Source organism: Melanotaenia boesemani, chromosome 16 (genome assembly GCF_017639745.1).
Source record: "Melanotaenia boesemani isolate fMelBoe1 chromosome 16, fMelBoe1.pri, whole genome shotgun sequence".
NCBI classification, from domain to species: Eukaryota; Metazoa; Chordata; class Actinopteri; order Atheriniformes; family Melanotaeniidae; genus Melanotaenia; species Melanotaenia boesemani.
Genome location: NC_055697.1, coordinates 28,167,273 through 28,194,723, shown reverse-complemented (window position 1 = coordinate 28,194,723; position 27,451 = coordinate 28,167,273). Strand labels below are relative to the sequence as shown.

The window sequence follows — 27,451 nt, the reverse complement described above, 5'->3', positions numbered from 1 at the left end:
AACAAACAGCTCTGCTGTCCATGGTGCTGAAACATCAGCTCCTGCAATGAGTTGGTCTCATTGAAACGCCTGAGTCTTAGTTGGAAACACTCATCTCATTATCAAAATCATGAAATAATGTACACCAATCTTAAATTGGACTTAAGTCAGCCATGTTTAAGTGAGTAGTAGCCTGGGCTGTAAAACTATTTCAGTTACAGTTCTCCACAGTAACAAACTACTGAACCAATCAATGACATGTCACAAACGAGCATTGTGGGTGGCTTCATCATGCACGGATGACCTCAGAAGGAATCAATACAAAATCATCTTAAAATGTAAAGAAATATATTTAAAATGTGATGTAATAAATTAATAAACACACAATAATGAATAATTAATGCTAAAGTTTTATTCTAAGAAGAATTAGGAACCTTCTGGAAAATTAAAAAAATATATAACCTGAAAGAGAACAAGTTTTTTAAAGCTCCCCTGTGTGCCTCAGATGAGTGTTTTAAGGGCAGCTATGCTCATTTTTAGTTCCTCTGTAATTTAAACCATAGCTATCTTTATTATATATTTTCTTTGTCCCTTTAAGAGGCTGCCTCTCCAGTTATAGGTTTACTCATTGAGTTAAACTTGTACAAGCAACTACAATTTAAACAAATACAGAGAACAAGAGAGCAGTGGCATTTTACAACAAGAAGTAATAGCAGCTTAACAAAATGAATCAATTCCAGCAGGATCTCCAGGTGGACTTTTAAACACTTTTCCACTCCAAACTTATCAGATCTTTCCTTCTCCTTGTGTTTTACACACTTCTATAAAATATTCTGAGGCTCCATTGAAAACATGAAAGTCTGTTTGCAGGCTTCAGGTGAGCTCTCTCAGCACCGGTTTGAGCTGAAGATTTAAAATCAGACAGCTCAAAGAGGTGCAGATTATCAGACTTCTGAAGCCTGCTCCTCATCTCAGCTGGGGGCTACATTAGCTCTTAGCATAAAATAAAAATGACATCAAACTTAGTTTGAGATGTGTTGTCTTAGGTTGTGTCTGTTGTTAGTCACAGAACATGTTAAAAAAAGAAATAACTGAAAGACTTTTTTTTTAGAAGAAAATTGAACAATAACGAAGCAGGAACCAAACTACCAAATTTAAAAATAAATACAGAAATAGGAGAATGGCTCAATAAACTAATCAATGTGCCAATAAACTATACAATAAATTATTAAAATTATATATATATATATGTATTTATATATAACTTTCTATGAAGTAATTAAAATGTGGCGTAGATTTATATTTCTGTAGTAATTTTTTTGTTTTAATTTGAGTTTGTAAGAATAGGTACTAGTTAGTTACTTTGCCATTTACGTTGTATTTATTTATTTAATGCATGCTGTTTCATTTATTTCTTTTGAATGAAAAAATGAAAAATACTTTATTTATCCTAGAGACAAATTGCCAAAAAAAGAAAAAAAATATTTATTAATTAATTTATTTATTTACTGATTAATTGTTTTATATAAATTACTTAATGGAAAAACTGTTTAAAAATACTTTTATAAAATGAATAGGCACATAAATTAGCCAATGGAGCCATTTTTATATTTCTGTATTTGTTTCTAAATTAGGCAGTTTTGGTCTTCCATACAATTTGTGGCTGAAGCTGTGAACATCTGAACAACACTGAACACAAAGGGCAAAAAACAAAGGAAGGTAGCAAATAACAGAACAGATGAATAACAAATAAACAACTGCAGAAAACACAGCAAACATAAAGCAGAATTCCTCACAACGCCAACGAAGACAGCAGCACGAAGAAGAAACCAACAAAGCCGTGAAAGCACACAACACTTGTGAATGTTAACGAATGGCGACAGCAGCGAGGGTGACCCACTGTCAGCGCCATATGATGTCACCACTGACCTTTTTACCATCATCATCTTCATCATCATCGTCTTCCTCACTCTCAGCCTCCATCTCTGTTAAAATCAAACAAGTCTTCATCACCTCCTCATCACTTCTCCTTTCCATAAATATCAATGCCCAGAATGGTACATGACTGCGTGTGTTCAGCTGACGGTAAATAAGGAATCTGGCTACGAGGCAGATTTGTCATCAATGACAAGATGTGCTGCCTCATTCCTAATAAAATGCCTCCATGTTATAATGAGAGTGACCAAAGCCCTGAGTCAGAAACGGGAAATGAAAAGGGAATGACTTAGCTGGAGGTAAACAATAAATTTAATCAAATTTTTCTGAGACATGACTGACACTGTGATTGAAGGAAATTGGTCAGTTCTTTATTTGCAGTCCTGTGGAGAGGTCTCAACTGAATGTTTTGCTTCCTAGCAGCCAGACTTTCTTATAATCTTTTGAAGTGGTGTTTTGCAGAGTTACTGAAGGTCTTTCAAAGTTGTTCTTTGGACATTGACTGCTTTTCTAGTGATTGTCTGTCCAGTTCTTGTACTCTACCATTTACCATTGGGATTATTGGTTTGTTGAGACACCTTAATTTGACCTATATGAAAAAGGCTCCTAAATTAAGGGATAAAACAGTGTTGGGTCAATACATAGCAGACAACTTAGCAAAAAAACTATTTCAATATCTCAGCATAGGGTTCCGTGTGTCCTTGAAGCATTTGAGGAAACTGGACAAGAGGGGGACAAAAGAAGAAGTGTCAGCAGATGAACAGGATCTGAAAATGATGTCCTTAATAAATAGGAATAAATCCAATAATGACCTGACAGGATGTGAGAGATGCATCTGGACCTTCAGGTGATCTATCTACTGTTCACTGAAGCCTCATCAGAAATGGTCTCCATGGAAAAGTGGCGGCAAGAAGCCATTCTTGAGGCTCATTTATGCTCTACACCAAAGACTAATGTGAAACATTTTGTCTGTATAGGGTGTCCTTTATGTGTGTAATTTGCTCCATTTTTGTGGCCCCTGTGGTTGCGTACCCTGACGGAGCATTGGGCAGTGTTGAGCTGTATAGCTGATGTGTGACCCACAAAAGGAACAAAGAAGAAGAAGCTGCATGCATGTAATGGCTACAAAGACCACTGCTGTCTACTATTTACATCTCTGAGAATGAACTTTAAGATCTCCTCCATCGTCGCCTTGTTTGTGATTGTCTGAAACTGACGTTGGAACTCTGAAGTGAACTCTGAACTCTGCACTGACCTCTAGTGGAAATATTAGCTCATGCCAACAAAAGGGACGCATGAAAGTATGTTTTGAAAAGACGCACCTATTTATGCACATGAAGGGAGCATAAACGGGCTTCTAGGGAAGGGAAATTGGGAGAAAAAGCTGAGGTCTACCAAATATATCGAGAACTGGACTGAAAATCAGTAGCAACAGGTTTGATGGAGTGATGAAACCTCCCCTGACCCATGACTTCAATATAATTGAAGCAGTTTGGCATAATCCAGACAGGGAACAGAACAAAAGGCAGCCAACATCTAAAGAAGAGCTTTGAAAAGTCCTATATAAAGCCTTAAGAACTATTCCTGAGAAGTACAAAGAAATTACAAAAAAGCTCGTCAAAGAGGGTTAAGACTGCTTCATGTGTCTCAATAAACAGATCACTGCATCTATTTCTTATTTACCTGGCAACATTATAAAGAAATCAGACTAAACGCAAGGTGTCTACATGGTACTGAAGCTATACATTTTTGTCCACAAACAAACCAAAAGCAGATACTTAAACACATGATCAACTCAAATGTGTGCATAAAAAACTGAAGAGAAAAACCCAGAAGACGCCTTCAGATGTGTAAACAATCCTCTGTTTTTAAATCTCTCCAAATAATTATCCAGACCTCTCAACCATTCCCTGTCTAAAAAGGTCATGGCTCCTGTATGAGTATGCACTTAAGCACAGGTGCAAGTCTGCTTTTCGAGTGCAACTGGGCCCTCCAGTCCCAGACCTCTTTCAGGATCTGCAAGCCAAACATGTCAATAGGACTCTTTAATTTCCCTCTGCACTGCAGTGTAATTGCTGTTCGGAGCTTCTGATCTCATCAGGGATGTCCTGCTCATTACTGAGGCCTCCCAGATGAAATTCAGAAGACCGTACATTTAGATATGAATATGAAGGCATATCAGTGTCACTTTGGCCAAAATCAAGATTTAAATAGTAGCTATACTTTGCAAGAAAAATCATTAAACAGTAGTCTTTAAGTCTCTCTGGTCATCTGGGGCCGCTTCACTACTGTAGCTGTTTTTAAAAAATGATGCCGATGACTCACGATTGTGAGGACAAACGTCTGCTGAATGTGAAAGCAGTTCAGCAGATTGATGCCAAAAACATTTTAATTCAAACACTGAACGCTCTTTAATTTTAATGTTTTTTCCAGCCTCATGCAGTCGATGTAATCTGCAGTAATTGCTAAATAAATTCATGTCCATTTTATAGTTTAACTCAAACACATTTGCAGCTGAATGCATTTCACATGTATCTTGGATGAAAAAGTCCTTTTGTCTTTGTGTCATACCTCCTGTGTTGTTGCTAGGAGACACCGGTTCGTTGCTCTGATTGGCAGGTTGGTCGATCAGCCTCTTGGTGTCTGTGTTGTTGGAGGGTTTGTGAGATTTCTTGTTCTTGATGAGAATTTTGCCCATCAGCTCCTGAGGACTGGGCAGTGGGATGCCAGCTTCCAGCTACAAACGCACACACACAAGAGTTAAGTGAGTTATGAATTAACTGCAGTCTGCCTTCAACACACTTCTTACTATGATCCAACAATCTGTACTTCTTACAGGATATTTGTCCAGGGGGTCAATCAGCAGAGCTTCTCCAAAAATGGATCGACAATATTCGGCCATTTTAGCCTGCTGCTTCAAACTGAGACAGAAAAGCAGATGGTTAGACATGTATGGATAAAGCCGTCATATCAGCTGACCTGGAACAGAAAATTAAATGTAAATAATGAGATTCTTACGAATCTACATGGTTTTCAAAAGACAGGATGACAGGGAACGGTGAAGTCTTGAAGGCACACTCTGCGATGGCTTCAATCACCTCCTAGAAAAGAAAAAACAGAACCAGAACTGAGTTTTTATAAGCCGAAAACCTGCAGTACCATGTAAAAGTCACTCACCAATATTTTCCTCTTATCTTCACCAATTGTTATCAGGAAATTAGTGCAATAATTTATTTAAGCATAAATGGAAATGCATTAGATGATGCAAAAAGAGATTTCGATCTATTCTAATGAGCTTGAAAGTGAAACTTTGTCCTGAGCAACTTTATTCTTCAACACAGCCGAAACTCTTTTTTGGACAAGATATATAATCTATTGATAATTTCATTGATGCTTCATAAATACCTTAAAAGAGATTTCTGATGTCATAGTGAACCCGTGAGTGATGACCGGTTCCTCCTCAGCAGTTCGTCCTTTCCACACATCTAATTCCACACAGCGACAGCCCGCCAGCAAAACCTGTCTGTACATCTCCACAGAAGAGCTACCTGCCAACTGGCCCGCTGAAACGCACAAAGAACAAATGTAAATTCAAAGCACAAAACGGCCCATTTCAATACAGAAAAACTCTGCTAACAAACCCCTTTTGTCTTCATTGCTCTCAGTTATTATTATCAGTTATTTGGATTAAACACTGTAAACACTATCATGAAAAACTCAATGATTAAACAACTCTTCCAGTCAATTTAACCTTCAAATATCCAATTTATTTATTGACTTATTTATTTATGGTCTGTTTTTCTTATTTTTCGGATAGTTCTGATTTAGGGAGTGGGACACTTGTCATCTTTATGGTACAAGTGGAAGTTGATAAGGTGAAGTTTGACCAAAACAAAAAAGCCATTTATTAGACTTACTACATCTAGAAACTGGTATGTTTATATTGTTATAACGTATAATGTGATGTGATTTTCATCTTTTGCAGAACAACAATCAAGAAAAAGAAAGAGAAAGACTTCCAGTCAAAATGACCAAACAGGTTGTTTGTTCATACCTTTAAAAATGGTTAAGTGTACAGGCAGTTCAGTGGGAAATACATCCCATTTTAGTGTTTCCACATCAGATAAAACATCTTTCTCAAGTGTTTTCTTTTAATAAATGAAGAACAAGGGACTTAAATGTTGGGATTAATGCACTGCTATCAACCACTGGCAACTGGAGTTATATTTTTAAAAGGGGCAGCTTTTGCTTATGCCTAAACCACTTTTGGTTTATTTGGTTTATCTAGTTTATTTATTTATTTATTTATTTATTTATTATCTGTTATGTTTTGTAATTGCCTCCATTAGAAAAACCAATTAACAAACCAATAAAGTATCTTTTTCTTCTTACTTTCAGCTAAAAACATAATAAAGTTTTACTAAAACACTTTTGTCACTTCCTGGAAAAAATTTTACTTAGAATTAGAAACCAAAATGTGGTTAAGAAGAGAAAATTGATGTTTGGATTAAAATCTTTTTTTTTTCTTCCTACAACATCACTATTAACAGATACCATGTTGCAGATTAGCATCAACACCTTAAAGCAAAACATTTTTCACTCTGGTTGGGTTTAGAAATCAAAACTTCTTGGTTAATAATGATAAAAAAAAAAAGTTTAAATCTAAAATACGTTACTTTTGATTTGACAAATTTAACCTAAAGCACATTATTTTGGCTCTACACACACAGTTACTCTTAAAGCTACTGCAAATCAAATGTTTTTTATAAATGAAAGATCATTGCTACCTACATAAACAGACGGCCTATGGCATTAAGTCTGGACAGACTCCAGTAATCAGTTCTGTCAAATATTTTCCTGTTTAACAGTCATCATACTTTTCATTTACATATGAACAATTAGAGCGAGACAACTCTAAAAATGTTGTGTGTATTCTGTGTTAAAGTGCCCATTCACGGCCAGGGTGTTTGGCAAATTTGTTCCAAGACCTTTTTTCTAATATTGAGACCATTTTTTGTTCAGGTAACATGTTCTTCTGAAGTTGGAGTCCTTTGGTTATTGCTGCACATACAGCAAAGGTGTTTTCTTAAGATTTGAGTTCAGCATCACTATAGTGAAACTATAGAAACTAGAACAGTCGTGGCTCACTATGAGGAGCTGCATGTTCTTCCAACAATGTGCCATAAGGACAATTAAAATAATTTGGTTCAATTTATTCAGATGTGTTGGAATTACAACAATTAAACATTTCCACAGGTAACTGTTCCCTTTTTTTTTCTTCTAGATCCTGCACAAACTTCAAATATTGCATTTAATTTTTGTGTTTCTATTGTGTTGGCATACCTGTCAGGTATGTATTATGTGATGAATTCACAAAATATTGAGACAAGGGGAAGTTCATGTCCTCAGACTGATCCAGTTTCTCAGGTGGGATGACTCCATTCTCATCACTGGACAGATAACTGGAGAAGGCCTGGAGAGAAATCATGCCTAAAGACAAGATTCAAACACTCAATAAAACACACATTAAACATGACGTAAGATAACACTGAAAAGCAAATTTCAATAAAAATTTAATTAGTAAATAATTAATTTAAGTTTCAAAGTTCAAACTGTAAAAGTCACATGATACCCACCCTTACAGAGAAAATAAAAACACATGTGGGCCACATACAATGCGGAACACATGTATTCCAGATGTGATCAACTAAAAATATTTCAAGATCACATGCTTTCCACATGTTCTTCACACGTGATTCACACGTGGTTTATCTGTAAGGGTATAATTGTTTCTGTACAAATACTTGACATCCATTATATTGAGATTATTTTTAAATACAACATCCTATCAAATTCATACCAAACACATCTTCATACACTTACAAAAAAATTAACACAATTTTTTCTGTTTTTTTTATGTTTCTCTTTGGCGGACATGCAGTGACACCTAGTGGCATGAATAGCAAACTGCAGCTAACAGTTTTTTTCTTTTTTCTTATTTTTTTTATTTAGTGAATTTTGGTTAACACATTTACCTTCTGATATAACATCACAAAACATTAAGAATAAATGACAAAACACTTCGTCTAGCTTCTGATTACAAGATTATGGAGAAAAATAAAAATGATTCATACAAAGTTGAAACTAAATTCTCTGTTGGCAGAAGCCAACACAAACACGAGAACCTTAACTGCTTTATTTAGCAGTTCACACAGTCTGTGAGTGTGGGTGGGTTAGTGCAATATTTGGATAACAACACATGTAGACACAAAAATACACTGGCCATACTTAGCTTGTCAGGAATGTGGTAAAAGAGATATAATAATGTGTCTATCTGTGAGCACCTTGCTTCAGCTGTGCCTGATCGTGCTGGTACCGCTCCATCAGAGAGTGTGTCTGCGCCGGACGAAGAGGAGGGTAGAGGATTTCGTTGAGCCTTGGGTCTCTCTGCTTGTTGTTGATGAACTCCGTCATCTGATCGACGGACATCCCCCCGTTATCAGCTCCTCTGCAGGACAGAGCAGGGTCAGAAGCAAGGTTAGAGGGTTTTTAATGGGAACTAGAAACATGTAACTTCCACTTTAAGCAAAATCAACATTTTTATTTGAAGTTACATTGCTTTTTGGCACTACTTCATATGAGCTTAGAGGATTTGCAGACTTTCTTTCTTGAGCATTTTTATTATTAATTGAAACTGATAAATTGTTTTTCAGACAAAAAAAAGAAAGAAAAATGACACCCTCTGCACTGAAAACCAGAGTTTTGTCATTTTAATGATGTTTTGTAAACAAATCAACTGAATAATTACTTGAAGGATGACTGAATATGCTAAACATGACTGATAAGATTAATGCTCTGATATTGTACAAACAGCCTCTTTCTTCAGTCCTTCTCTGTACACAAGTGGGACAGCAGATGAATCATTATTCATCATTTTTCTCATATCAAAGCAACTGGCCTGAAGCGAGCAACAGCACACGGTAAACAGCTCATTTTGTGAACTAGCGTCTTCATCTTTACAAGGTCTTTTAGCTGATTAGAGGCCAGAGGCTGTAGCTGCAGTTCAAATGAAGGATTTTCTGACATCTTACTGCAATTTGAAGATGCTGCCGAGCTCAGGACGAGGACACAGGCTGTCCAAGAAGTTGCGGTAAACTTCAAGGGTGAAGTCCTCCAGTTTAATACTGTCACCCTGTCAAATGAAGAGAACAGAAACAAAAAATTTAATTAAATTAAATTAAATTAAATTAAATTTGGGAATTTACGTATTTTTAATTTTTTTTCACAAGGCCTGGAATAAGCTGTTAACTTATATAAAAAAAATGCAACCAGCTTTTATTAAAATTATTATTTCTTTTGCACAGTTACTTATCAGTAGACTGAAAACTTGACAACCCAGATATCAAAGCTCATTTAACTCCTCTGTTCACTGTGAACTACTCTAGACAAAAAAAACCACTGATATAAGCCTAAGAGCAAATAGAAAATAAAGAAAAACAAAGATTAAGCTGAAAAATCCTCTGTATCTATCCAAAGAATAACAACTGCGTTTCATTAGATTTGTCCATGGCATATTCTAGCAGGCTAAATAACAACCTTCCAAAAGAGTTGGGATACTGTATAAAACGGGATTAAAAACAGATTGTAATGATCTACAAATCATTTAGACCTAATAATTCAGTTGAAAATAGTGTGACAGAAAGAAATGTTAATCTTTAATTAAATGTTAATATTAACTGAATGAGAAAGGTTATTAAATTTTCTCATTTAAAATTTGATGATTGCAATTTGTTCAGATAAAGTTACCCCCTGCAGATGTATTGGACCTGAGGAAGCTGGCTGAGTCATTTTTCCGTTTTGCTTTGTATTGGACTACATTTGCTCCACATTTCAGAGATTATCTTGATGTTTTGATTTTTGCTTGTTTATTTCAAACTGCTCCAGATGTTTTTAGTGGTTTGATGGGTCTAAAAGTAGCACAGGTCAAGATTCAGGATTTTCGTCAGTATGTACTTAACAATGTTAAAACCAAGGGAAACGTGGTTTCTCTTGCTGAAATAAGCAAAGCTTTGCATGGAAAAAACTTAGTTGAGTCACTTAGTTGAGTCATTGTAATGACTTTGAATTGAATACTAAGGGTATTGGACTCCACCCCTCCTGGATCTTCTCGCAGAATTTGTATGGTAACCACCATTTTTACAAACAATAACCAGAGGATCAAGTTGATGAGAGGCTGATCAAATTATTTCTTCGTTATCTTTCACAAGCTAATAAAGACACTGAACCATACTGGACGCCATTGTTGTTTTAAAACAGAAAATACCTACCGAACTGAAGTAACCATCAAAAGAACTCCGACCTGGTAAGTTTACCAACCGAAACCACCCCTGCTGCCACCTTCAGGTTTGGAGGAGAAACTGCCACACAACACCAAAACGACGTGCACACCTACGCTTGAGTGCGAGAGCAAACTCACCAGCGTCAGATACGCTGTAGCCGACTGCACGCAGACACCGCGCGAGTATAAATCCACCCTTATGCCCCTTGAAGTAGAATGCCAGAGTCTAGAAGTATAGTTCAGCTGCAGAAAATCTGCTGCATTCCACTCATCCAACAGCTTTCCATTGGTGGACTGAGGAAGTGAGGAGAGAATCAGCTGCTACTACTGACATGGGAAAAGGCAGGGAGAGCCTTGGCGTCATTCAGCAAGTGGACTGAAATTTTTCATTTAATTTTATTTACATTCAGTACATGTAGCCAATGCTGAATGAAAGACATGAACTGTGCAGTGTTGGCGGTTGTTTGGAAATCCCCTGTGGTTGGGCCTGTCAACAACCCAGCATTAATTTACAGTTAATAAAACAGTCTTTAGAAAAGTAAATATCTTGAACTGGTAAAAGGAGAAGTGGAAAGTCTAGTTTGTTTGGAGCACTGTGAATGCTCATTTGTACTCTGGTGGAGGTCTGGGATCGCTTGCAAGTGAATCCTGGGGCAGTTCGCCTGCAGTGTGAAAGCAAACAGTCCATCTAGTGAACCAAAGAGGGGATGAGACACAGGACGCATCATTTTGCAACAACACAACCGGATGGCTGGGTGTTTCTCCAGCTGCTCATCCTGGACGGATTCTGGTGAAAACCACATTAGGTTTGAACACCAAAGTAAAAACAGAAACCCCAAGACTGAATAAATTTGGTGTTGCTCCATTGTTTATTTGCATTAAACGAGCTGTTTTCAGTCCGGACCAATTGATGAGCTGGATGTTTTTCTTCTTTCTTCTTTGTCAGTGGTAGTTTGGGCTAATACTGCCCCTAGTGAGCAGTAGTTGTAACCGCATGATGCTGTCCAGGTAGCAGGAGAATATGAGAGTGTTTTAATGAGACTGGCCTGCTTTGTACTACCCTTAATCATAATAATACAAACTTTATTTTTACCCGTCCATATGGTAGTTTGCAGTTGTCCAGGGCATTCTCTACTCTCTTTCTGTCTGCGGAAAACAGCCGAACAATGCTGCAACAGACAATGACACCACAGCAGGTTATCTCTAATCACAATACTATACAAGCCCTTCATCTGCTTTCTTAAATGTCTCCCCTTTTATCATTATTTGCAATTTTATTAACTGTAATTTATCTAGGATAACTCTAAAAAACTTAATCCTACACTGACTCTCCCAGTGCTCCATAATTTCTAAAAAAATGTGAACATTTTCAGTTTCTCACATCCCCCAAACCCTGACTTTTGAATTAACAAATGAGTTTACATTCTTAAAAGTTCATCTCTATCTTCTCTAACTTCCAAGAACTCAAGTGACCTTGATTCTTCTCTCAGTTTCCTTCTAAAATACAGCTTTCCTTCTTAACTGTATTATCCATCTCATGCTCTGGCAGTAGTTGATTACCAGGTCAGTGCTGAATTAAGCACCTTAGTGAATCATGTCCCTGTTTTTGCTTCCCCAAGTGCACATGGAATTAAGTTTATTTTTGGAAACAAGGGACAGGAAAGAGCAAAGTTTAAGTTTGTGAGTGTCTCTGCAGATTTTGTCAGACTATTTCATTACATTCCAAACTATCTACTGCCTCAAAGTTTATGTGCAGACAAAACTGCAGGAAATTAAGAAGATGATCATGATCACGGACTCACTTTTTGACAGGAATTCTTCCTTCTGCATTTGGCTTTAGAGTTAACAAGACGTACCTGAAATAGAAAAAGCAGAGTGAAGCTCAAATAGAAAAGCCTCCCAGATTTTAAAGAGCTTTATAAAAAAAAAAAAAACACATATTCTTATTTTTTTAGTCATTCTCTTAGCTTTAAGTTTGGAAAATCAGTGAATATATGACAGTTCTGTCAATTATCATAAACATCATATGTTATTTAAGCTCATAAATTATTTGGTGGTATTGGGGATAATACTTACACAAACATATGACATATTACACCATGTCATTATTTATTTACTAAAACCAAGATAAAATGCAAATATGGTGTCTGTAGATCACAGTTTATATTTGCATATTTGTGTGTGCATGTGCAGACTCACTCTTTCAGCAGACTTTGGTCTCTGTTGAGATTATGGCTCAGCAGGTTGGAAGACAGAGAAAACAATTCCTCACACCACACCTGCAAAAACACACACACTCTGTCGTCATCATCATTATTATCATCATCAACATCATCATCAGTCCCAGTCATGGATGCAGTAATGAGCTCAGAACCTTGGCTTCATCCTCCTGTGAGGCAATGAAGTTGAGCTGGTTGACGTTTACAAGGTCTGAGGCTGTAACCACGGTAACCATGCGATTCTCCAGCCGACCAACAAGGTTTCCCACATCTAGCAGCTCCCGCAGCTTGGCTTCCTATTGGATGGCACAAAATTAAATCTGTCAGCTGAAACAGTCATGCTGGAGTTAACTCGAGGGCGGACAGGGAGATAAGGGGAGGGATAGGACAGTGGGAGATTATTTAGACTAGTTTATTTGTCTGTAAATGATTAAAATTCAAAGTGGCCAGTGCATCTGATGAAGGCATAACACACTCACAATCAGAGTTTAATATCTATGTAAAATGTTGGTAAAAAATGTATACTAATATTTTGTTCTCTAAAGGTAAAGGTAAGAAACCTGCCTACCACAGTTAAATGTAATTAAAAGAAAGCCCTACATATATGCCAGCAATAAACTATAGCCTCCTGTTTCACCTAATCTTTTTTAATTTTCTTCGAAACAGAGAGAAAAATAAAACAATATTTACAATTCACACACACAAAAAAACCACATGATAGATGAAAGTGATCACATTTGGTGAAAATCTGAATCTAGATATCGTTAACTAGAAAGCCAGCTAAAGAAGGTCATTCCAACATAACATGAAATATGAGGAAATAAATTAATAAAACATCAGTTTTTCTGCTACATTAAAGGAGGAACCACTGAGGGAGAGGTCACTGAGAGGTCACAGAGATGCAGCAGACAGGCAGAACATCTAAATGTAGGAATGAGAAATCACATATTTAATACATGCGGGGTGAAAACTCAAGTTATGGTGACTGGAGGCAGAAAGGTGAAGGTACCTTGGGTGTTTTGGTGCTTCTCCCCGTTCTGACATCCTTTACGAAGGTCAGGTCTAACAATTCTGTGTCCTGATGAGAACACACCCACACAAACAGCACAGACACACAAAGAGTCAGCTGTTATCGATGAATGCTTCCTCCTGTTTTCAGCTAAGGATTTAAACCCACCTGGAGATAAAGTGTGTGTGTGTGTTTTTTTGTGTGTGAAAACCAATGACCACATGCTGCCTCATGTGCTTTCTTTTTATTTTCTTCCAGGCTTTCACTGCACCATGTATGCCTTGAATGCCTATAGCTGTGCAGTCAGATTTATTGGACATTTTTTGCACTGAAAATATACTTAATTTAATACATAAACGTTGAGGGTGGGCCCCCATACAGCCATGGCCCCCAACCTCAGCACTGGCTCCCCACAGGGCTGTGTGCTGAGTCCACTCCTCTATACCCTCTAGACCCACGACTGTACCGCCACCCACCACAGCAACTACCTCTTCAAATTTGCTGACCATACCACTAAGGTGGGTCTCATCTCAAGGGGAGATGAATCTGACTACTGGGATGAGGTGGAACTGACAGTGTGGTACAGGAAAAACAACTTGTTCCTCAATTCAGCAAAAACCAAAGAGCTAGTGCTAGACTTCATAAAAATGAAAATGGACCTTAAATCATATATCATCGGTGGAGACTGTGTAGAGATAGTGGCAGACTTCTGTTTCCTGGGAGTCCAAATCAAGGAGAACATGACCTGGGGCACAAACACCTCTGTGCTGGTGAAAAAGGCCCAGCAGAGACAGCACTTCTTGCATATCCTTGGGAGTAATAACATCTCAGCAACTGCTGGAGTCATTTTACAGCTACTCCATAGAAAGCATTTTAACGTACTGTATGTGTCTATGGTACAGCCGCTGCATGACTTCCCAGAAAGACCCCCAAAGGGTTGTCAACTCTGCCCAAAAAATCATTGGTTGCCCTCTCTTCACACTGGATGAACTCCACATACCTGCTGCCTCAGAAGGGCTCAGAGCACCCTCTGCTTTTATCTATCTATCTATCTATCTATCTATCTATCTATCTATCTATCTATCTATCTATCTATCTATCTATCTATCTATCTATCTATCTGTCTGTCTGTCTGTCTGTCTGTCTGTCTGTCTGTCTGTCTGTCTGTCTGTCTATCTATCTAAACAAACTAAAAGCAAAGAGAAATACTTATAAAGTAGTAATTAGCTCTTAGATGCTACTACAGGAGAAATGCTGTATTAGCGCATTATAACATGCATTAGCAATTTAGCATCCGCCTTTCTCAGATTTTCACATAGGTTTATCTTGACATTAATCAAATTTGTTTTTTCTCTCTCTCTCTCTCTCTCTCTCTCTCTCCAGTAAGCCTACAGTAAGGAAACAGACTTTGTAGAAGCTAAGAGACCATTAGCATCTAAACAAGTTCACTAATGAGTTTATCAGTAGTCAAACCCAAATCTTAGGTTAAGTCAAATTTGGTCATTGCTAGCTCTGCTTCACCAAGTATTATCTTACTGTTAGCTATAGTTAACCAAGTATTAGCCTATTTATTGTTTTTGATAGCTCTGCTTCACTATTAGCTTCTGAACTGTCTTTGTTAGCTCTGCTTTATTAAGTATTAGCTTATTAATAGCTTTGTTACCAAGCTACTTAAATATCTTGTCTCTTTAGCTTGGTTAAATTCACATATAGCTAATAGAGTGATGCTAATGTTAGATTGATCTTCGTTATTGCCATGTGAGACCCTGCTAGCAAATTAATGTTGGTGATTTTTTGTCATGAAATGCTGGCTGCCAGAATCCATGGCCATTTTCCAGATATGTTTCAGATAGGATGGAATATGGCAGTGCTAAGTTTTTCCACCCACCACTAACTCAGTAACCTTCATAATTCTCTGGAGCAATCATTGCAAGTGTGTGAGTGTGCTGCAAAGAGAAGAGATACTGGTTCGTACTCTTTTATTGACCTGTATGCTGCCTTTTTTCTAGCCTACTGTTATTATTTATCCTTCCAAATACAATACAATGTAATAGAAACAATTAAATAAGACCCTTATCTGACATACTTGAAAATGTAGCAAAATAAATGTGAATTAGACATGTTTCCATTGACTGGTTTAAAGCAACTACAATGATATGCAATGTCATCTGAGAATGGTGGTATAGGCATGTAAAAAGTAGTTGTAAGTGAGTAGAAGAAGCTGTCCTAGCTAGAAACAAACTTTGTGAAGTAAAAAACAACAACTGCAGTGGACATCCACAAAAACAAAGTGGAGAGTAAGTCACTTCAGGAATAACTTTTATGTTTGGGAATATCTGGGATAAATAACATCATATTTAGGAAAATACCAGTCCAGTGAATTAATTGCTTGCTGATTCAGACTGGAAACAGCTGCCTTCCAATTTTTAGAGATCAGTGGTCATCCAGCACTAGATAACCAGCTGAATAGCTAGAGGGCCACAAGTGGTGTGAGAGAAGTGGTTTGCACGTTGTGCACATATTAGATAGGGGTGTGCTTTATGTGACTTTTCTATGGTCTAAGGAATGTTAAAACTTACATGTATCAAGGCTGGGTTGATCAGTGATGGTTTTTACTTTTTTTTTTTTTTTTTTTTTTTTAACGACATGCATGTCTATAATCTCTCCAGGGACTCCAGCTTCCATGGTCCAAAAACATGCCATGCATCCAATCATTTTCTACCGCTTATCTGGGGTTGGGTTGCGGGGGCAACTGCCTAAGCAGGGAAACCAGCCAAGAGATATAGTCCCCCCAGTGTGTCCTAGGTCTTCCTCATGGTCTCATCCCCATCAGACATACCTGGAACACCTCACCAGGGAGGAGTCCAGGAGGAATCCTGACCAGATGCCTGAGTCACTTCATCTGGCTCTTCTCGATACAGTGGAGAAGCAACTCTACTCTGACCACCAAGCTTTTTGCCTTATCTCTAAGGGAGAGCCCGGCCACCCTGCGGAGAAATCTCATTTCGGCCACTTGTGTTCGTGATCTTGTTCTTTCAGTAACTACCCACACATCGTGAACATAGGTGATAGTAGTAACGTAGATCAACCAGTAAATCGAGAGCTTTGCCTTTTGGCTCAGCTCCTTCTTCACCACGACAAACCGCATCACTCTAGACACTGCACTGATCCACCTGTCGATCTCCCGCTCCTTCCTTCCCTCACTTGTGAACAAGACCACCAAAATACTTGAACTCCTCCACTTGGGGCAGGACTTCATTCCCAACCTGGAGAAAACACTCCACCCTTTTCCAGCTGAGGACCATGGTCTTGGATTTGGAGGAGCTGATTGTCATCCCAGCCTCTTCACACTGGCTGCAAATTGCTCCAGCTAGAGCTGAAAATAATGGCCCAGTGAAGCCAACAGAACCACATCATTTGCAAAAAGCAGAAATCCAATCCTGAGGCCTCCAAACCAGATCCCCTCAGTACCTCAGCTGCACCTAGAAATTCTGTCCATAAAAGATGTAAACAGAATCAATGACAAAGGGCAGCCTTGGCGGAGTCCAACCCTCACTGGAAATTATTCTGATTTACTGCCGGCAATGCAGACCAAGGGAGGACTGGACAGCTCAAACAAGGGGGTCTGGCAGCTCCCACAGGAGTCACCGGGGGACATGGTCGAATGCCTTCTCCAAGTTCACAACCGGAACGAAAACCACACTGCTCCTCCTCAGTTCGAGGTTTGACCATCCAATGGACCTTCCTTTCCAGGACGCTGGTCCTATGAAAGCCTGACAACCTGTCCAGGGTGTGCCCTACCTCTAGCATGGTAGGAGGTTGGATGGACTCCACCCCCCCACACACACCCCAGCGGCCCCGCATTCAAATAAGTGGGTATAAAGTTGTTTGTAGTGTCAAAAGTGTGATGCTGGGGTACAGCGTGCCGTTGATCCAAGTTAATTTTCTCTTGATTTGGTCTTGGTTGCAATGGTGAAAAGAACAAGACTCATACAGAAAAACAGTGCTGTCTGTGACTTCAGTCTCAAGCCAAAAATGTTTAATTGTGAACTATTAACTACTTAATTTTGTGGCTTTTAGTGAATATAGTCCCCATATTAATATGGAAAAAGGTATAAAATCAGAATTTAACTTGAAACTGTATTAAAACATACATGCAATTCATAACATCAACACCAATGACGAGTCAAATTTGTACTCAGCTATATTCAATCAAACTTGTTGCTCATAATCTGGATAATTGATTGCATGTAGAGATAATTCATGTGTATTTGGATGTGTGTACTTCACCTTGTTCTGGTCAGTCCAGTATAGGTAAAATCCATGTGGATCCACATAAAGAGTCACTGGAGTCACAGTCGAGAGATCCTTGGAAGACACATGAAGCCAGTGAAGAGAATCAGTAAACAAAAAAACAAAACACACACACACAAAAAAAAACTTTTATATTGCACCCTAAAACTGTTATAAAAATGTTGCTGGAGTAGGAAAATCCTTCAACACTGCACCTGCTCTGGTGATGACTCATGAGTGTCAAAGTCTTATTTTACTAAAAACAACAGTAAACTTTTGAATGTGTTGAAGAAACAGAAAACACAGTGATTAAGCTCAGGATAACTCATACATGTTACAGACCAAAGGCATGCACAATTATAATGGCATCCAATTAGCTTTTTATATTAATCCACCATGACAGTTGCTAATTGGCCCCAGGTGGAATTCGACGATGCAGCTCTCCTGATGTGCTGCTGTTTTAAAAGCTGTTGCATTTTAAAGAGGTTGTGTATGATTCAGTAAAAACTAATACATATGTGTGTACAGAAGCAATACTATGATAAAAAACTAGCATCACATTTCATTAAATTAATGCAAACAGTTGTACAACAAAGAAAAGAGTCATTTAATACCAAAATGATTAACCGAACAAATAAAATGAAAATAAAGGCTTAGATTTGGGGAATAGTAATTACTGGTAAACAGAAAGAAGTTGGACATGACATGGAAAAAATAATTGTGTTGCTAAGTGAAAGATGCGGTACAGAACAAGCTATAGTAAGTTTAAATCTGACATCTGCTAATTTAACAGATCTTATGTCACTATATTGTTGAAGATTTGCTGTGTTCTTCATTACAAAAAAAAAAAAAAAAAAAAAAAATCACATGTTTCTTCACTGTTTGAAATTGACAAATAAGTTGGCTATAAGGATTCACTAAATTATGTCACAAATTCTGAGTAAAACAAAATCTGAAGTTAAAAATTATCTGTCTGGTCTGTCAAGGCAATATGGGGTCCAAACAAACCAATGCATAATGTTTCTTTTGTTCGATATGATGCATATACAGTAAATCGTAAATCTGACATCAAGATGTAAAAATAAAAACCACATAAGTGCATAAAAAATGAATCCAAGTTTCCTAAATTATAAGCTGCTTACTAATAGGAAATTAAAATGATTGATGAAATAGTGAGAAAGATTATTGTTATAAAGGTAAAGCAGCTAATGCTGCTGAGTGCATTTACAGTTAGAAAACTGCATCCATGTTCTAGCACTCATTGTGAAAAAGCAGCTGAACAAATGGTGATTTAATTAATCAATGTTTCTACTGGAAATTGTGACATTTAAGCCATTGCAGGTGTAAGACTCGACTAAGACTATATCAGACACGATATTATTCTCTGTTGTGTGGAGAAGAAAAAGAAAGTTTCCAATTCGCTGTTTGTGGTGGCACGAGGCAATGATTATTTCTAGTTTTTTGGGGGGAAATTTAAAGATTAGTTTGCATAAATGTTCACTCACTGCAAAAAGCACATGAGAAATTATATTTATTATCCAAGACCCTTACCAGCTGCCTGAAATATCTGCATATAGGTTGATACTCATGCATGTTTAGACTTTTACATTATAAGATAAGATAAGATAAGATAAGCTTTTTTCATCCCCTGAAAGGGGAAATTTCTTTGCCACCACACATCTCATACATAGACAATGGCAAAAAACATGAAATAGACCTTTAAATATGTAAATATACAAAAAAAAAACTACTTTCTTTGAAAAGGTTTTTTTTTTTAAATGATTTCCTCAGAAAATCACTCCTTACATTCAGAAGAGTAAAAACTAAAACCAGAAGCCCAGACGATGGTTAACAACACCCCTGGTTGTAAGTCGTTGCCATAGCAACATACTGTTTTTCTTCTTAAAAACAAAAAGAAAAGAAAAATAGCTCTGCTTACTGGAGAAATTTAAACAGTGAGGGAATTCATGGGTTTTGGGACAAATTTTTACACCAGTGTGATTCCTGACATTTAACATACAAATGCACTGATTTACACACACAAACATCTAATCTCTGTCATACACATCAGATCTGTTTAGGTGGTGGTTACCATGCTAGTTACCATAGCGACTGGATAGAGCATTTGTCATTGTCAAGGCTATGTACTTCAGCATACCAACACATGCACTCAACTCTGCAAAATACTCACAATTATGTGTTTGACTGTGCTCATGAAGGACTTACAAGAGGTGTATGTAGGGGTTTTACACACATCTAAAATCACTCTCAATGCTCATGCCTATGCCAACAGATCCTGTACCAACAGGTGGCAAATAAGAAACTGATTCCAAATACATTTCACACGCAGTGTTTTTTCTGGCGCCTATAGTCCACAGGTACTTACTGCCAAAGCTCAATCAACAAATGGAAATAAACACATCTGACAATACTGGCAAATTTCCATCTTTCCATCCATATGTTCACTAGAATTCAACAGTTTTGTACATTGCTTTCGTAGATATTATAAATTCTGCTTGTTTTCTCTGTAAATGAAAATCGAGTCCTTACCTCATCCCATTTAATGAAGTTGCTTCCGCTCCTCAGCGTGTTGGAGACGGAGGGAGGCTGGAGTTTCAATGCATGGACCCCCGGCTGAGCACTTGCCATGGCTTCACACACATCAACACACTGTCACGCACACTAACTGGAGATGCTGTGACTCAAACACTAAGATGCTGCATCTCAGTCATATCTGAGTCCAAACTCCTCAGAAGTCAGGAGCGGATGCTCGGCTGCAGCAGCATCTTCTCCTCTGATTCTGTCTTGCCTTTTGGCAGCACTTGTTCTAGCTCTTTTTCTGGCCACTGTTTTTATTTTTATTTCAGTCTTTCATCTGCGCTCTCCTCTTTCTCTCTGCACTGTCTCCTTCCTCACACCACTCTTTCTTATTTCCTCCCTCTCCTCTTCTCCCCCTTTCTTCTCTGTTGGTGCTGCATCTCATAGAGAGACAGACTGAAACAGATGCCTTCGTGGGAGACAGGATACATGTGCGTGTGTGTATGTATGTAAGCGTGCACGCGCTGCCTCCACAAATTGACTCATCGGCGACATGCGCACAATGGCAGCTTCCCACAGATGGGGGAGGGATGAGAGAGGGACAGGAAGATGGAGAGAAAGAAAGAAGATAGTGGGAGAGATGAAGAGAAAGGAAAAGAAAAGAAAAGATGACTGATATGACAAAAAGGAGAAGGGACTGAAAAGCCAGTGGGAGAAAAAGGAAATACATTGAACCAGGATTGCAGTCAAATGAGCCTACTTTTGAATACACACTACATTTTCACAAGTATGCGTACAAGCACCATCACAACCGTATGTGCTTTCCTTAGCACGGGCATTAAAGCGGTGCTATAACAGCCTCCTTTCCTCTGGGAAGGCTGCCCATCATATTTTAAAACCAAGCTACTGGGATTTGTTTCTGGTGAACATTAATGAGGTTTGTCACTGATGATGGAAACGATGATTTGGCTGATCTGGGGGCACAACTGACACCAGTCAAGACAATACCAGTCAAAACTTTATACATATATATATATATATATATATATATATATATATATATATATATATATATATATATATATACATATATTTATATACATATATTTATATACATATATCTGTAAGGTAGAGCTGTCTTCTTGTAACCTGAGGGTTGCCAGTTCCATCCTCGGACAAGTCGAGTTCATGTCCAGGTGTCCTTGGGCAAGACACCGAACCCCTAATTGCTCCTGATGGGTCGTGGTTGAGCGCCTTGCATGGCAGCAACCGCCGTGTGAATGTGTGTGTGAATGTGTGTGTGAATGGGTGAATGTGATGTATAATGGAAAGCGCTTTGGGTATCGTTCCAGGTACAGTAAAGCGCTTTATAAATACAGATCATTTACCATTTATATGATTTGCGGCCCCTGTTTGTTAATATGTCTTGTTTTTTCAGACTTCAATTATCCAGTCCAATAAATGACACCAAACATGAGTCAATAACAGAATAAGCTGTTCGGCGTTAGAAGAAAAGTTTTTCATGGGTCCAACCTACATACTCAACTCTTCTGTTTATTCTGCAAATGGATTTTCTGTACAATTGTAGCTCCATTTAAAATGGAAATAAATTGATTATCCAATGGTATAAGATTTATTGCCAAGAAGAATTATTACAAGAAAGAAATAACCACTGAACACAAATTTCACTCTTACTTTTGTGTTAATTTTTTGTATACATATGTAAATGATGTATGTGTGGTATGGAGTGTATATACTCTCAATAAACATGCAGAGTGTCATTAGAATTTCATGTTTACAAACAAAGCTAATTATAACAGAGGACGGAGCAGAGTGGGCGAGATGGTGCATGGTGAATTACTGGAGTGCTGGAACGATATAAAGTCACTGACAAACAAACAAATTATCCTCTAGATGCTGAATCTACAGCAGGCAGGTCTGGTGCAGTGACAAGTTGGATGAATATGTAAGCATGGTTGACGAAATGTGAGTAATGATTCACTGGGACAAGAGTTGAGTACAGACATTTAAGGACACAACCTTGTCTGTAATATCAACTCCTGCGTGTTGTGTTTAATAATAAGCGGCAGATTCAAACCTGTTGCTTTGTGCAAAGCAGACACAATAAAACATGTTGCTAATGCTCACACACCACCAGACAGTTACATAGATAAAATAAGTGCTCATCAAATGGAAATTTATATATTTCTGTAACAAAGCTTCAGTTTATTCTGTGAAATGTCTGTGCAGGAATGCAGCATATCATTATTCAGACTGAAGTTTTCCTTGGAAAGCATGTACTTAAAATATAATCTGCAAATTATCTAAACTAAAGGATTAAAATTTCCTTTTTAAAGCCCATTTTATTTTAAGAAAAAGACAGATTTCAAGGAAATTGTGAAAAGTTATTAGATAAATCTATTTTAAAGGTTGCCTCATCATGTTAATGCATCAAATTTTAAATCTGAATTAGATTTGTTTAATTTTACAAGTTCATAATAATCAGACTTCAACACTTTCTGGGCAGAACGATGGCTGTTGAATTCTAATCTGTCATTTTTAGCAAAAAATAAACCAAGAATGAAATTCTATGTATTCATTTTCTCTGCTGCTGAACTTGAGCACAGAATCATGTAAAAACCAAGGACCAGTCCAGTTATCTGGATTACAGGACCACAGTTCAACCGTGAAAGCTTACAGATTTAACACTGGAAAACATGAAAGAGATAGAAAACATGTGACAGTCTACAAATTTAGCATCTCTCCAATCCCAAAATGTCACCTGGGATGTTTTGTGATTGGAGAGATGGAGATTTAAAGTGGGGGTTTTGTTTCAGCTCAAGGTTTGAGTTGTAGGTGGGAGGAGTGGGATGAATGAAGAGGGATGAGAGGATTAGGAATTAAGTGATATGAATAGATGGATGGATGGATGGATGAGAGGAAAATGGTTGGATGGGTGGGTGGGAAAAAAATAAAGATGATCACAGATGGATGGATGGATGGATGGATGGATGGATGGATGATGGATGGATGGATGGATGGATGGATGGATGGATGGATGGGTGAAATCTACCCTCTCAGCCCTTTAACCAGTATTGGACATCCTACTTGCCTCTGACAATGAAAAACAAAAGAATACCACCCTGGGATTTAATCAACCAGCTAATCATTGTGTTATTAAAATGTTTTCCATTTTGGAATTAAAGTTTAATGCACATCAGATTCATATTCTGTGACTACTTTAAAAATCTTTAAATGTCAGCAGTGACACTAAGACAAAAAGAGACACTAGAGACAAAATTGCCAGGCAGCACACACCTGTTTGCTTTTACACGTGCCTAAGCATGAAAGTATTGATTTCCACATGTACAGTTAGTCACAAGAACACACAGTCAAGAATTACCAAGTTAATGACCTCAAAACTTACACACTGCATTACACACAGATATGATACATTAATATATGCCGTAGCAAGGCCCACTTTACCACTATGCAGCCTCCTACACACACACTTCAGTGTATAAAAAAGACACGTGCAAAGAGGCTCATGTTGCCATGACACTGTGGGCTCTTACCTGATACTGTTAGTCAGTGCAAGAGGCAGATTTGACACATATACAAATTTACAAAGTATTTAAGGCAAACTGAGAACCACACCAAGATTAATGCAGAGAAAAAAACAAGTTACATCTTTAATAATGGAAAGATAATTACAGACAATTACTGTATATAAAAAGATCAAGATTTTGCCTTTGAATAACAATATATTTAAAAAGAAATATTACACACACTTGAAATAAAGTGGAGTACATTTATGCTCAGTTCAGGCCACTGGTTAGGATCTTTGGCATATATTTTAGGAACAGAACTAGTTCTGTGAGAGGAACCACAAGCATAGCAGATTTTTGAGATGAGCAAGAGGAACTGTGACATAAAAGCTGTTTGTACTCACATCAATAGACACTTTTTCTCACCAGTTAAATAGCAATAATCTCACATTGTGGTTGTAAAAGATATTTTAACCATATTTGAAGTGATTTAATAGTGGATGTAGAAGTTGTAGCAGTTATTAGAGCTGTAAAGTTGGACCACTTTTAGCTTTAAAGATGCATTCAGTGCGGCATCATTTCAAAAATCTTGCATGAACTTTTCTCTAAGATCTGGTTATGTTGGTGGGAGAGTCCTACCGCTGCACAAGCAGGACATCCCAAAGATTCTCAAATCTCAAATCCACGAGTGAAATTTACTGTATGGCTCAAGTTCCCAGAACCACTTTTACAATTTAAGCCCCATGAATCCCGGTATTCTCATCTTAGAGTATGCCTGTGTCATCAGGGAAGAAAAAAATCCACAGATGGAATAACCTGGTCATTCAGTAAAGAGAAAGCACATCGACGTCACCACACACAGATCTGTGGGACTGATTCACTATTTTAGGGGAACCCTAAAATTGTACATGTACATATGTATATTTTATTGTTCTTGTATTACATAAATATACTTCCTTACATTTTTGACACTTTCATGTTTTAAATGAATTAATCCTGCATATTTAGACATTTGTCTTTTCTGCTCAGAATATATTAATTTATCAAAGATTAATCCACACATGTGAAAAGATAATATGTTTGATTTCAGAATCAAATTATCAGAAAAATAACTATTTATTTAAAACATACATTTTTCCATTGCTCCAGAGTCCAATCTTTATGCTCCCTAGTTAATCTAAGCTCTTTTGTACATTATCCTCACTGATGAGTAGTATTCTAAGGCTACACAGCTGTTTAGTCCCAGTCTCTTGATTTGCCTTCCCACTGTACAAGTGAAAATGATCTTACTTTGACTATTAAACATGAGCTCAAGGAGTTCTATGGTTCTTCTTTTATAATTTGATTTCACCAAACGTTTGGGTGATCGATCACGATCATTCAGGATTTTTCCAACCACATTTCTTCCTCAAACATGATTGTTTCCCACTCCTTCCAGTTTTTAATGATGTGTTGGACAGTTCTTAACTCAGTTTTAGTAGTTTCAGCATCTCCTTAGATGTTTTCTTTGATGCGTGCCAATTATTGGACCTTTCTGAAATAGCTTATCATCTTCTCTATAGCTAAAAGATGTGGAAATAAGAACTACTCACTGCATCAGTTAGGGTTGAATAACTTGTTAGTTGAAATATAATCATCCGTGCAGTAATTAATGTGAGGCTCTTTGCTATTTGCCTAGTGAAATATGATTGTGTCACTTGCAGAGGGGGCAGGGTATAGTCCGCATTAAGCCATAAGAAACTATTTTCTATTGTGAGAGGGTTTAGTCTTTTTACTTTCATCTTACAGCTGGAGGGTTCCTGCTATGGATCCAGTTTTGGGGTGTTTATAGGGCTTAAAGAGGTTGTTTTATTTATATATTTTGCTTCAGCTTCCTCTTACCTTCAAAAGACATGCATGTTGGGACAATTTCTATTTCTAATCTGAACCCACAAAAAAATCCTTTTGCAGGGGCACTGCTAGCAATGGTCTGTAAGCTGGTATAGTTCCAAGTCTCTGTGCAGGGAGCATTTCCATTTTAAAGGAGTAACGTAATTTCAGGATAGGAGGTCGGAAGGGTGGTGATGGAATAACACAACACTCAAGTTTATCATCCATCAGGGGATCAAAATCATTTTGATGTTTTATTTCAATACTGAATAAGTGAAAGCAATATGTTTAATTAATAGATGCTAGTTCCTCTGAACTGCAACTAATGACTATTCTGATGGTCGATTAGTCACCGACTATTAAAACGACTAGTCGACCAATCAGATTGTGTATCTCATAATTATTATAAATGGATCTTATTTCACTTTCAGCTTTGAAATTATGCGTGAGGTTGTTAAGTAAGTCCGACGGGCCTCCTCTTTAAATGTTCGAGCATTGCAGACGTACTTCCGTGGTACACAAGGTCCGCTTTACAAATCTCACATGTATTTAATTTATTTTGTAAGTTTAATGTGAAGTTATCCCAGACTTTTAACGTTCTCAGCCGCCGTTTTCCTCTCTTGTCCGCCACCATAATTTTCCCCTGACAGACTTTATTGCGCATGTGCAACTCTCAGCAGAGATAAAAAAAGAAGACAGTGACTGTGTCCGAATGTCCACCCAACTCCCCAACCCCTCGTTCACTACATAGGGCTGCACTATGTAGCACACTACATAGTGATTCATCCTATGAATGAAAGAAGCTGCCTATTTTTTCCTCGCAGCAAACCACGTGACTACTACTGTCACCACGGCAACCACAACCCGCATCAAGATGTCATTCCAAATCCAATCCAAAGTTGTGTGTAAATGTTTTTATTTTTATTCATTATGTTGTATTTTATTCTTTGTTGGTTTGCTTATAGGTAATTTTGCGCAGCTCAATTTTTTCGCCTCCTTGCGTCATGTCGAGCTTCTGTCGGCAATGCATTGTGGTCTCTATTGACCCATCTAGTGACCATCGATGCTCACTACTTTTCAAGATGTGTTGTGGGTAATTTTGAGTGCCCTACTTTTTTCTCTCTGGACATTCGGACACTCCGATAAAATGGCGTGACCCCTATATAGGGCCCTATGTAGGGAGTAGGGTGCGCATTCGGACACAGCTGATGTCTCACTCTGTATTTTTTCCCCCTCTTCGCGCATGTGCATTATGCAATTCTCAGCAGAGATAGGATTATAAGACAATTTTTTTTGTTTGTTTTGTTTTGTTTTTTGTTGTTGTTTTTTTTTTTGCCGACAATAGTCGACGGCTAAATTCGTTGTGGACTATTTTTATTGTCGACTATTGTCGACAACGTCGACTAATCGTTGCAGCCCTACTGAATATAAAGATGTTTGCCTTGTGAACTTTGAAATAATCTTTTAATGCAATTTTAAGATCATTTTAACACATTATTTTCCATAACCAAGAGTTAAGAAGTATAAATCAGCCTGTTAGGTTTATTAGATTAGATTATTATAGCTTTGTTTTAAGTTGATGTTCTCAACATGTAATCTCTATGTGATTATGATGATAATAGTGAAATCTACAATTAAATGACATTACTGTCAGTGTCATGCACCTCAAGAGTAATGCAACTCTTAAGACACATTGTTTAAAACTAGAAGTCCCACAACGCAG

General features: G+C 37.7%; 1 protein-coding gene across 1 annotated transcript in view; it reads right to left on the bottom strand.

Annotated features, from left to right (window-relative positions):
• Positions 1-20,699, bottom strand: part of LOC121656144 (1-phosphatidylinositol 4,5-bisphosphate phosphodiesterase beta-1) — a 30,665-nt gene extending 9,966 nt beyond the window's left edge. Inside the window, exons 1-15 of the mRNA XM_042011201.1 lie at positions 20,324-20,699; positions 17,771-17,848; positions 13,481-13,549; positions 12,627-12,767; positions 12,452-12,531; positions 12,055-12,108; positions 11,346-11,421; positions 9,006-9,106; positions 8,259-8,422; positions 7,258-7,404; positions 5,320-5,477; positions 4,933-5,015; positions 4,751-4,835; positions 4,486-4,651; positions 1,909-1,964 (exon numbers count right to left, since the gene is read on the bottom strand). Of these exons, the coding sequence (XP_041867135.1) occupies positions 1,909-1,964; positions 4,486-4,651; positions 4,751-4,835; positions 4,933-5,015; positions 5,320-5,477; positions 7,258-7,404; positions 8,259-8,422; positions 9,006-9,106; positions 11,346-11,421; positions 12,055-12,108; positions 12,452-12,531; positions 12,627-12,767; positions 13,481-13,549; positions 17,771-17,848; positions 20,324-20,422 (1,557 nt within the window). The 5' untranslated portion in view covers positions 20,423-20,699. The remainder of the gene's footprint in view (positions 1-1,908; positions 1,965-4,485; positions 4,652-4,750; positions 4,836-4,932; positions 5,016-5,319; positions 5,478-7,257; positions 7,405-8,258; positions 8,423-9,005; positions 9,107-11,345; positions 11,422-12,054; positions 12,109-12,451; positions 12,532-12,626; positions 12,768-13,480; positions 13,550-17,770; positions 17,849-20,323) is intronic.
• Between the last annotated feature and the right edge of the window lie 6,752 nt (positions 20,700-27,451).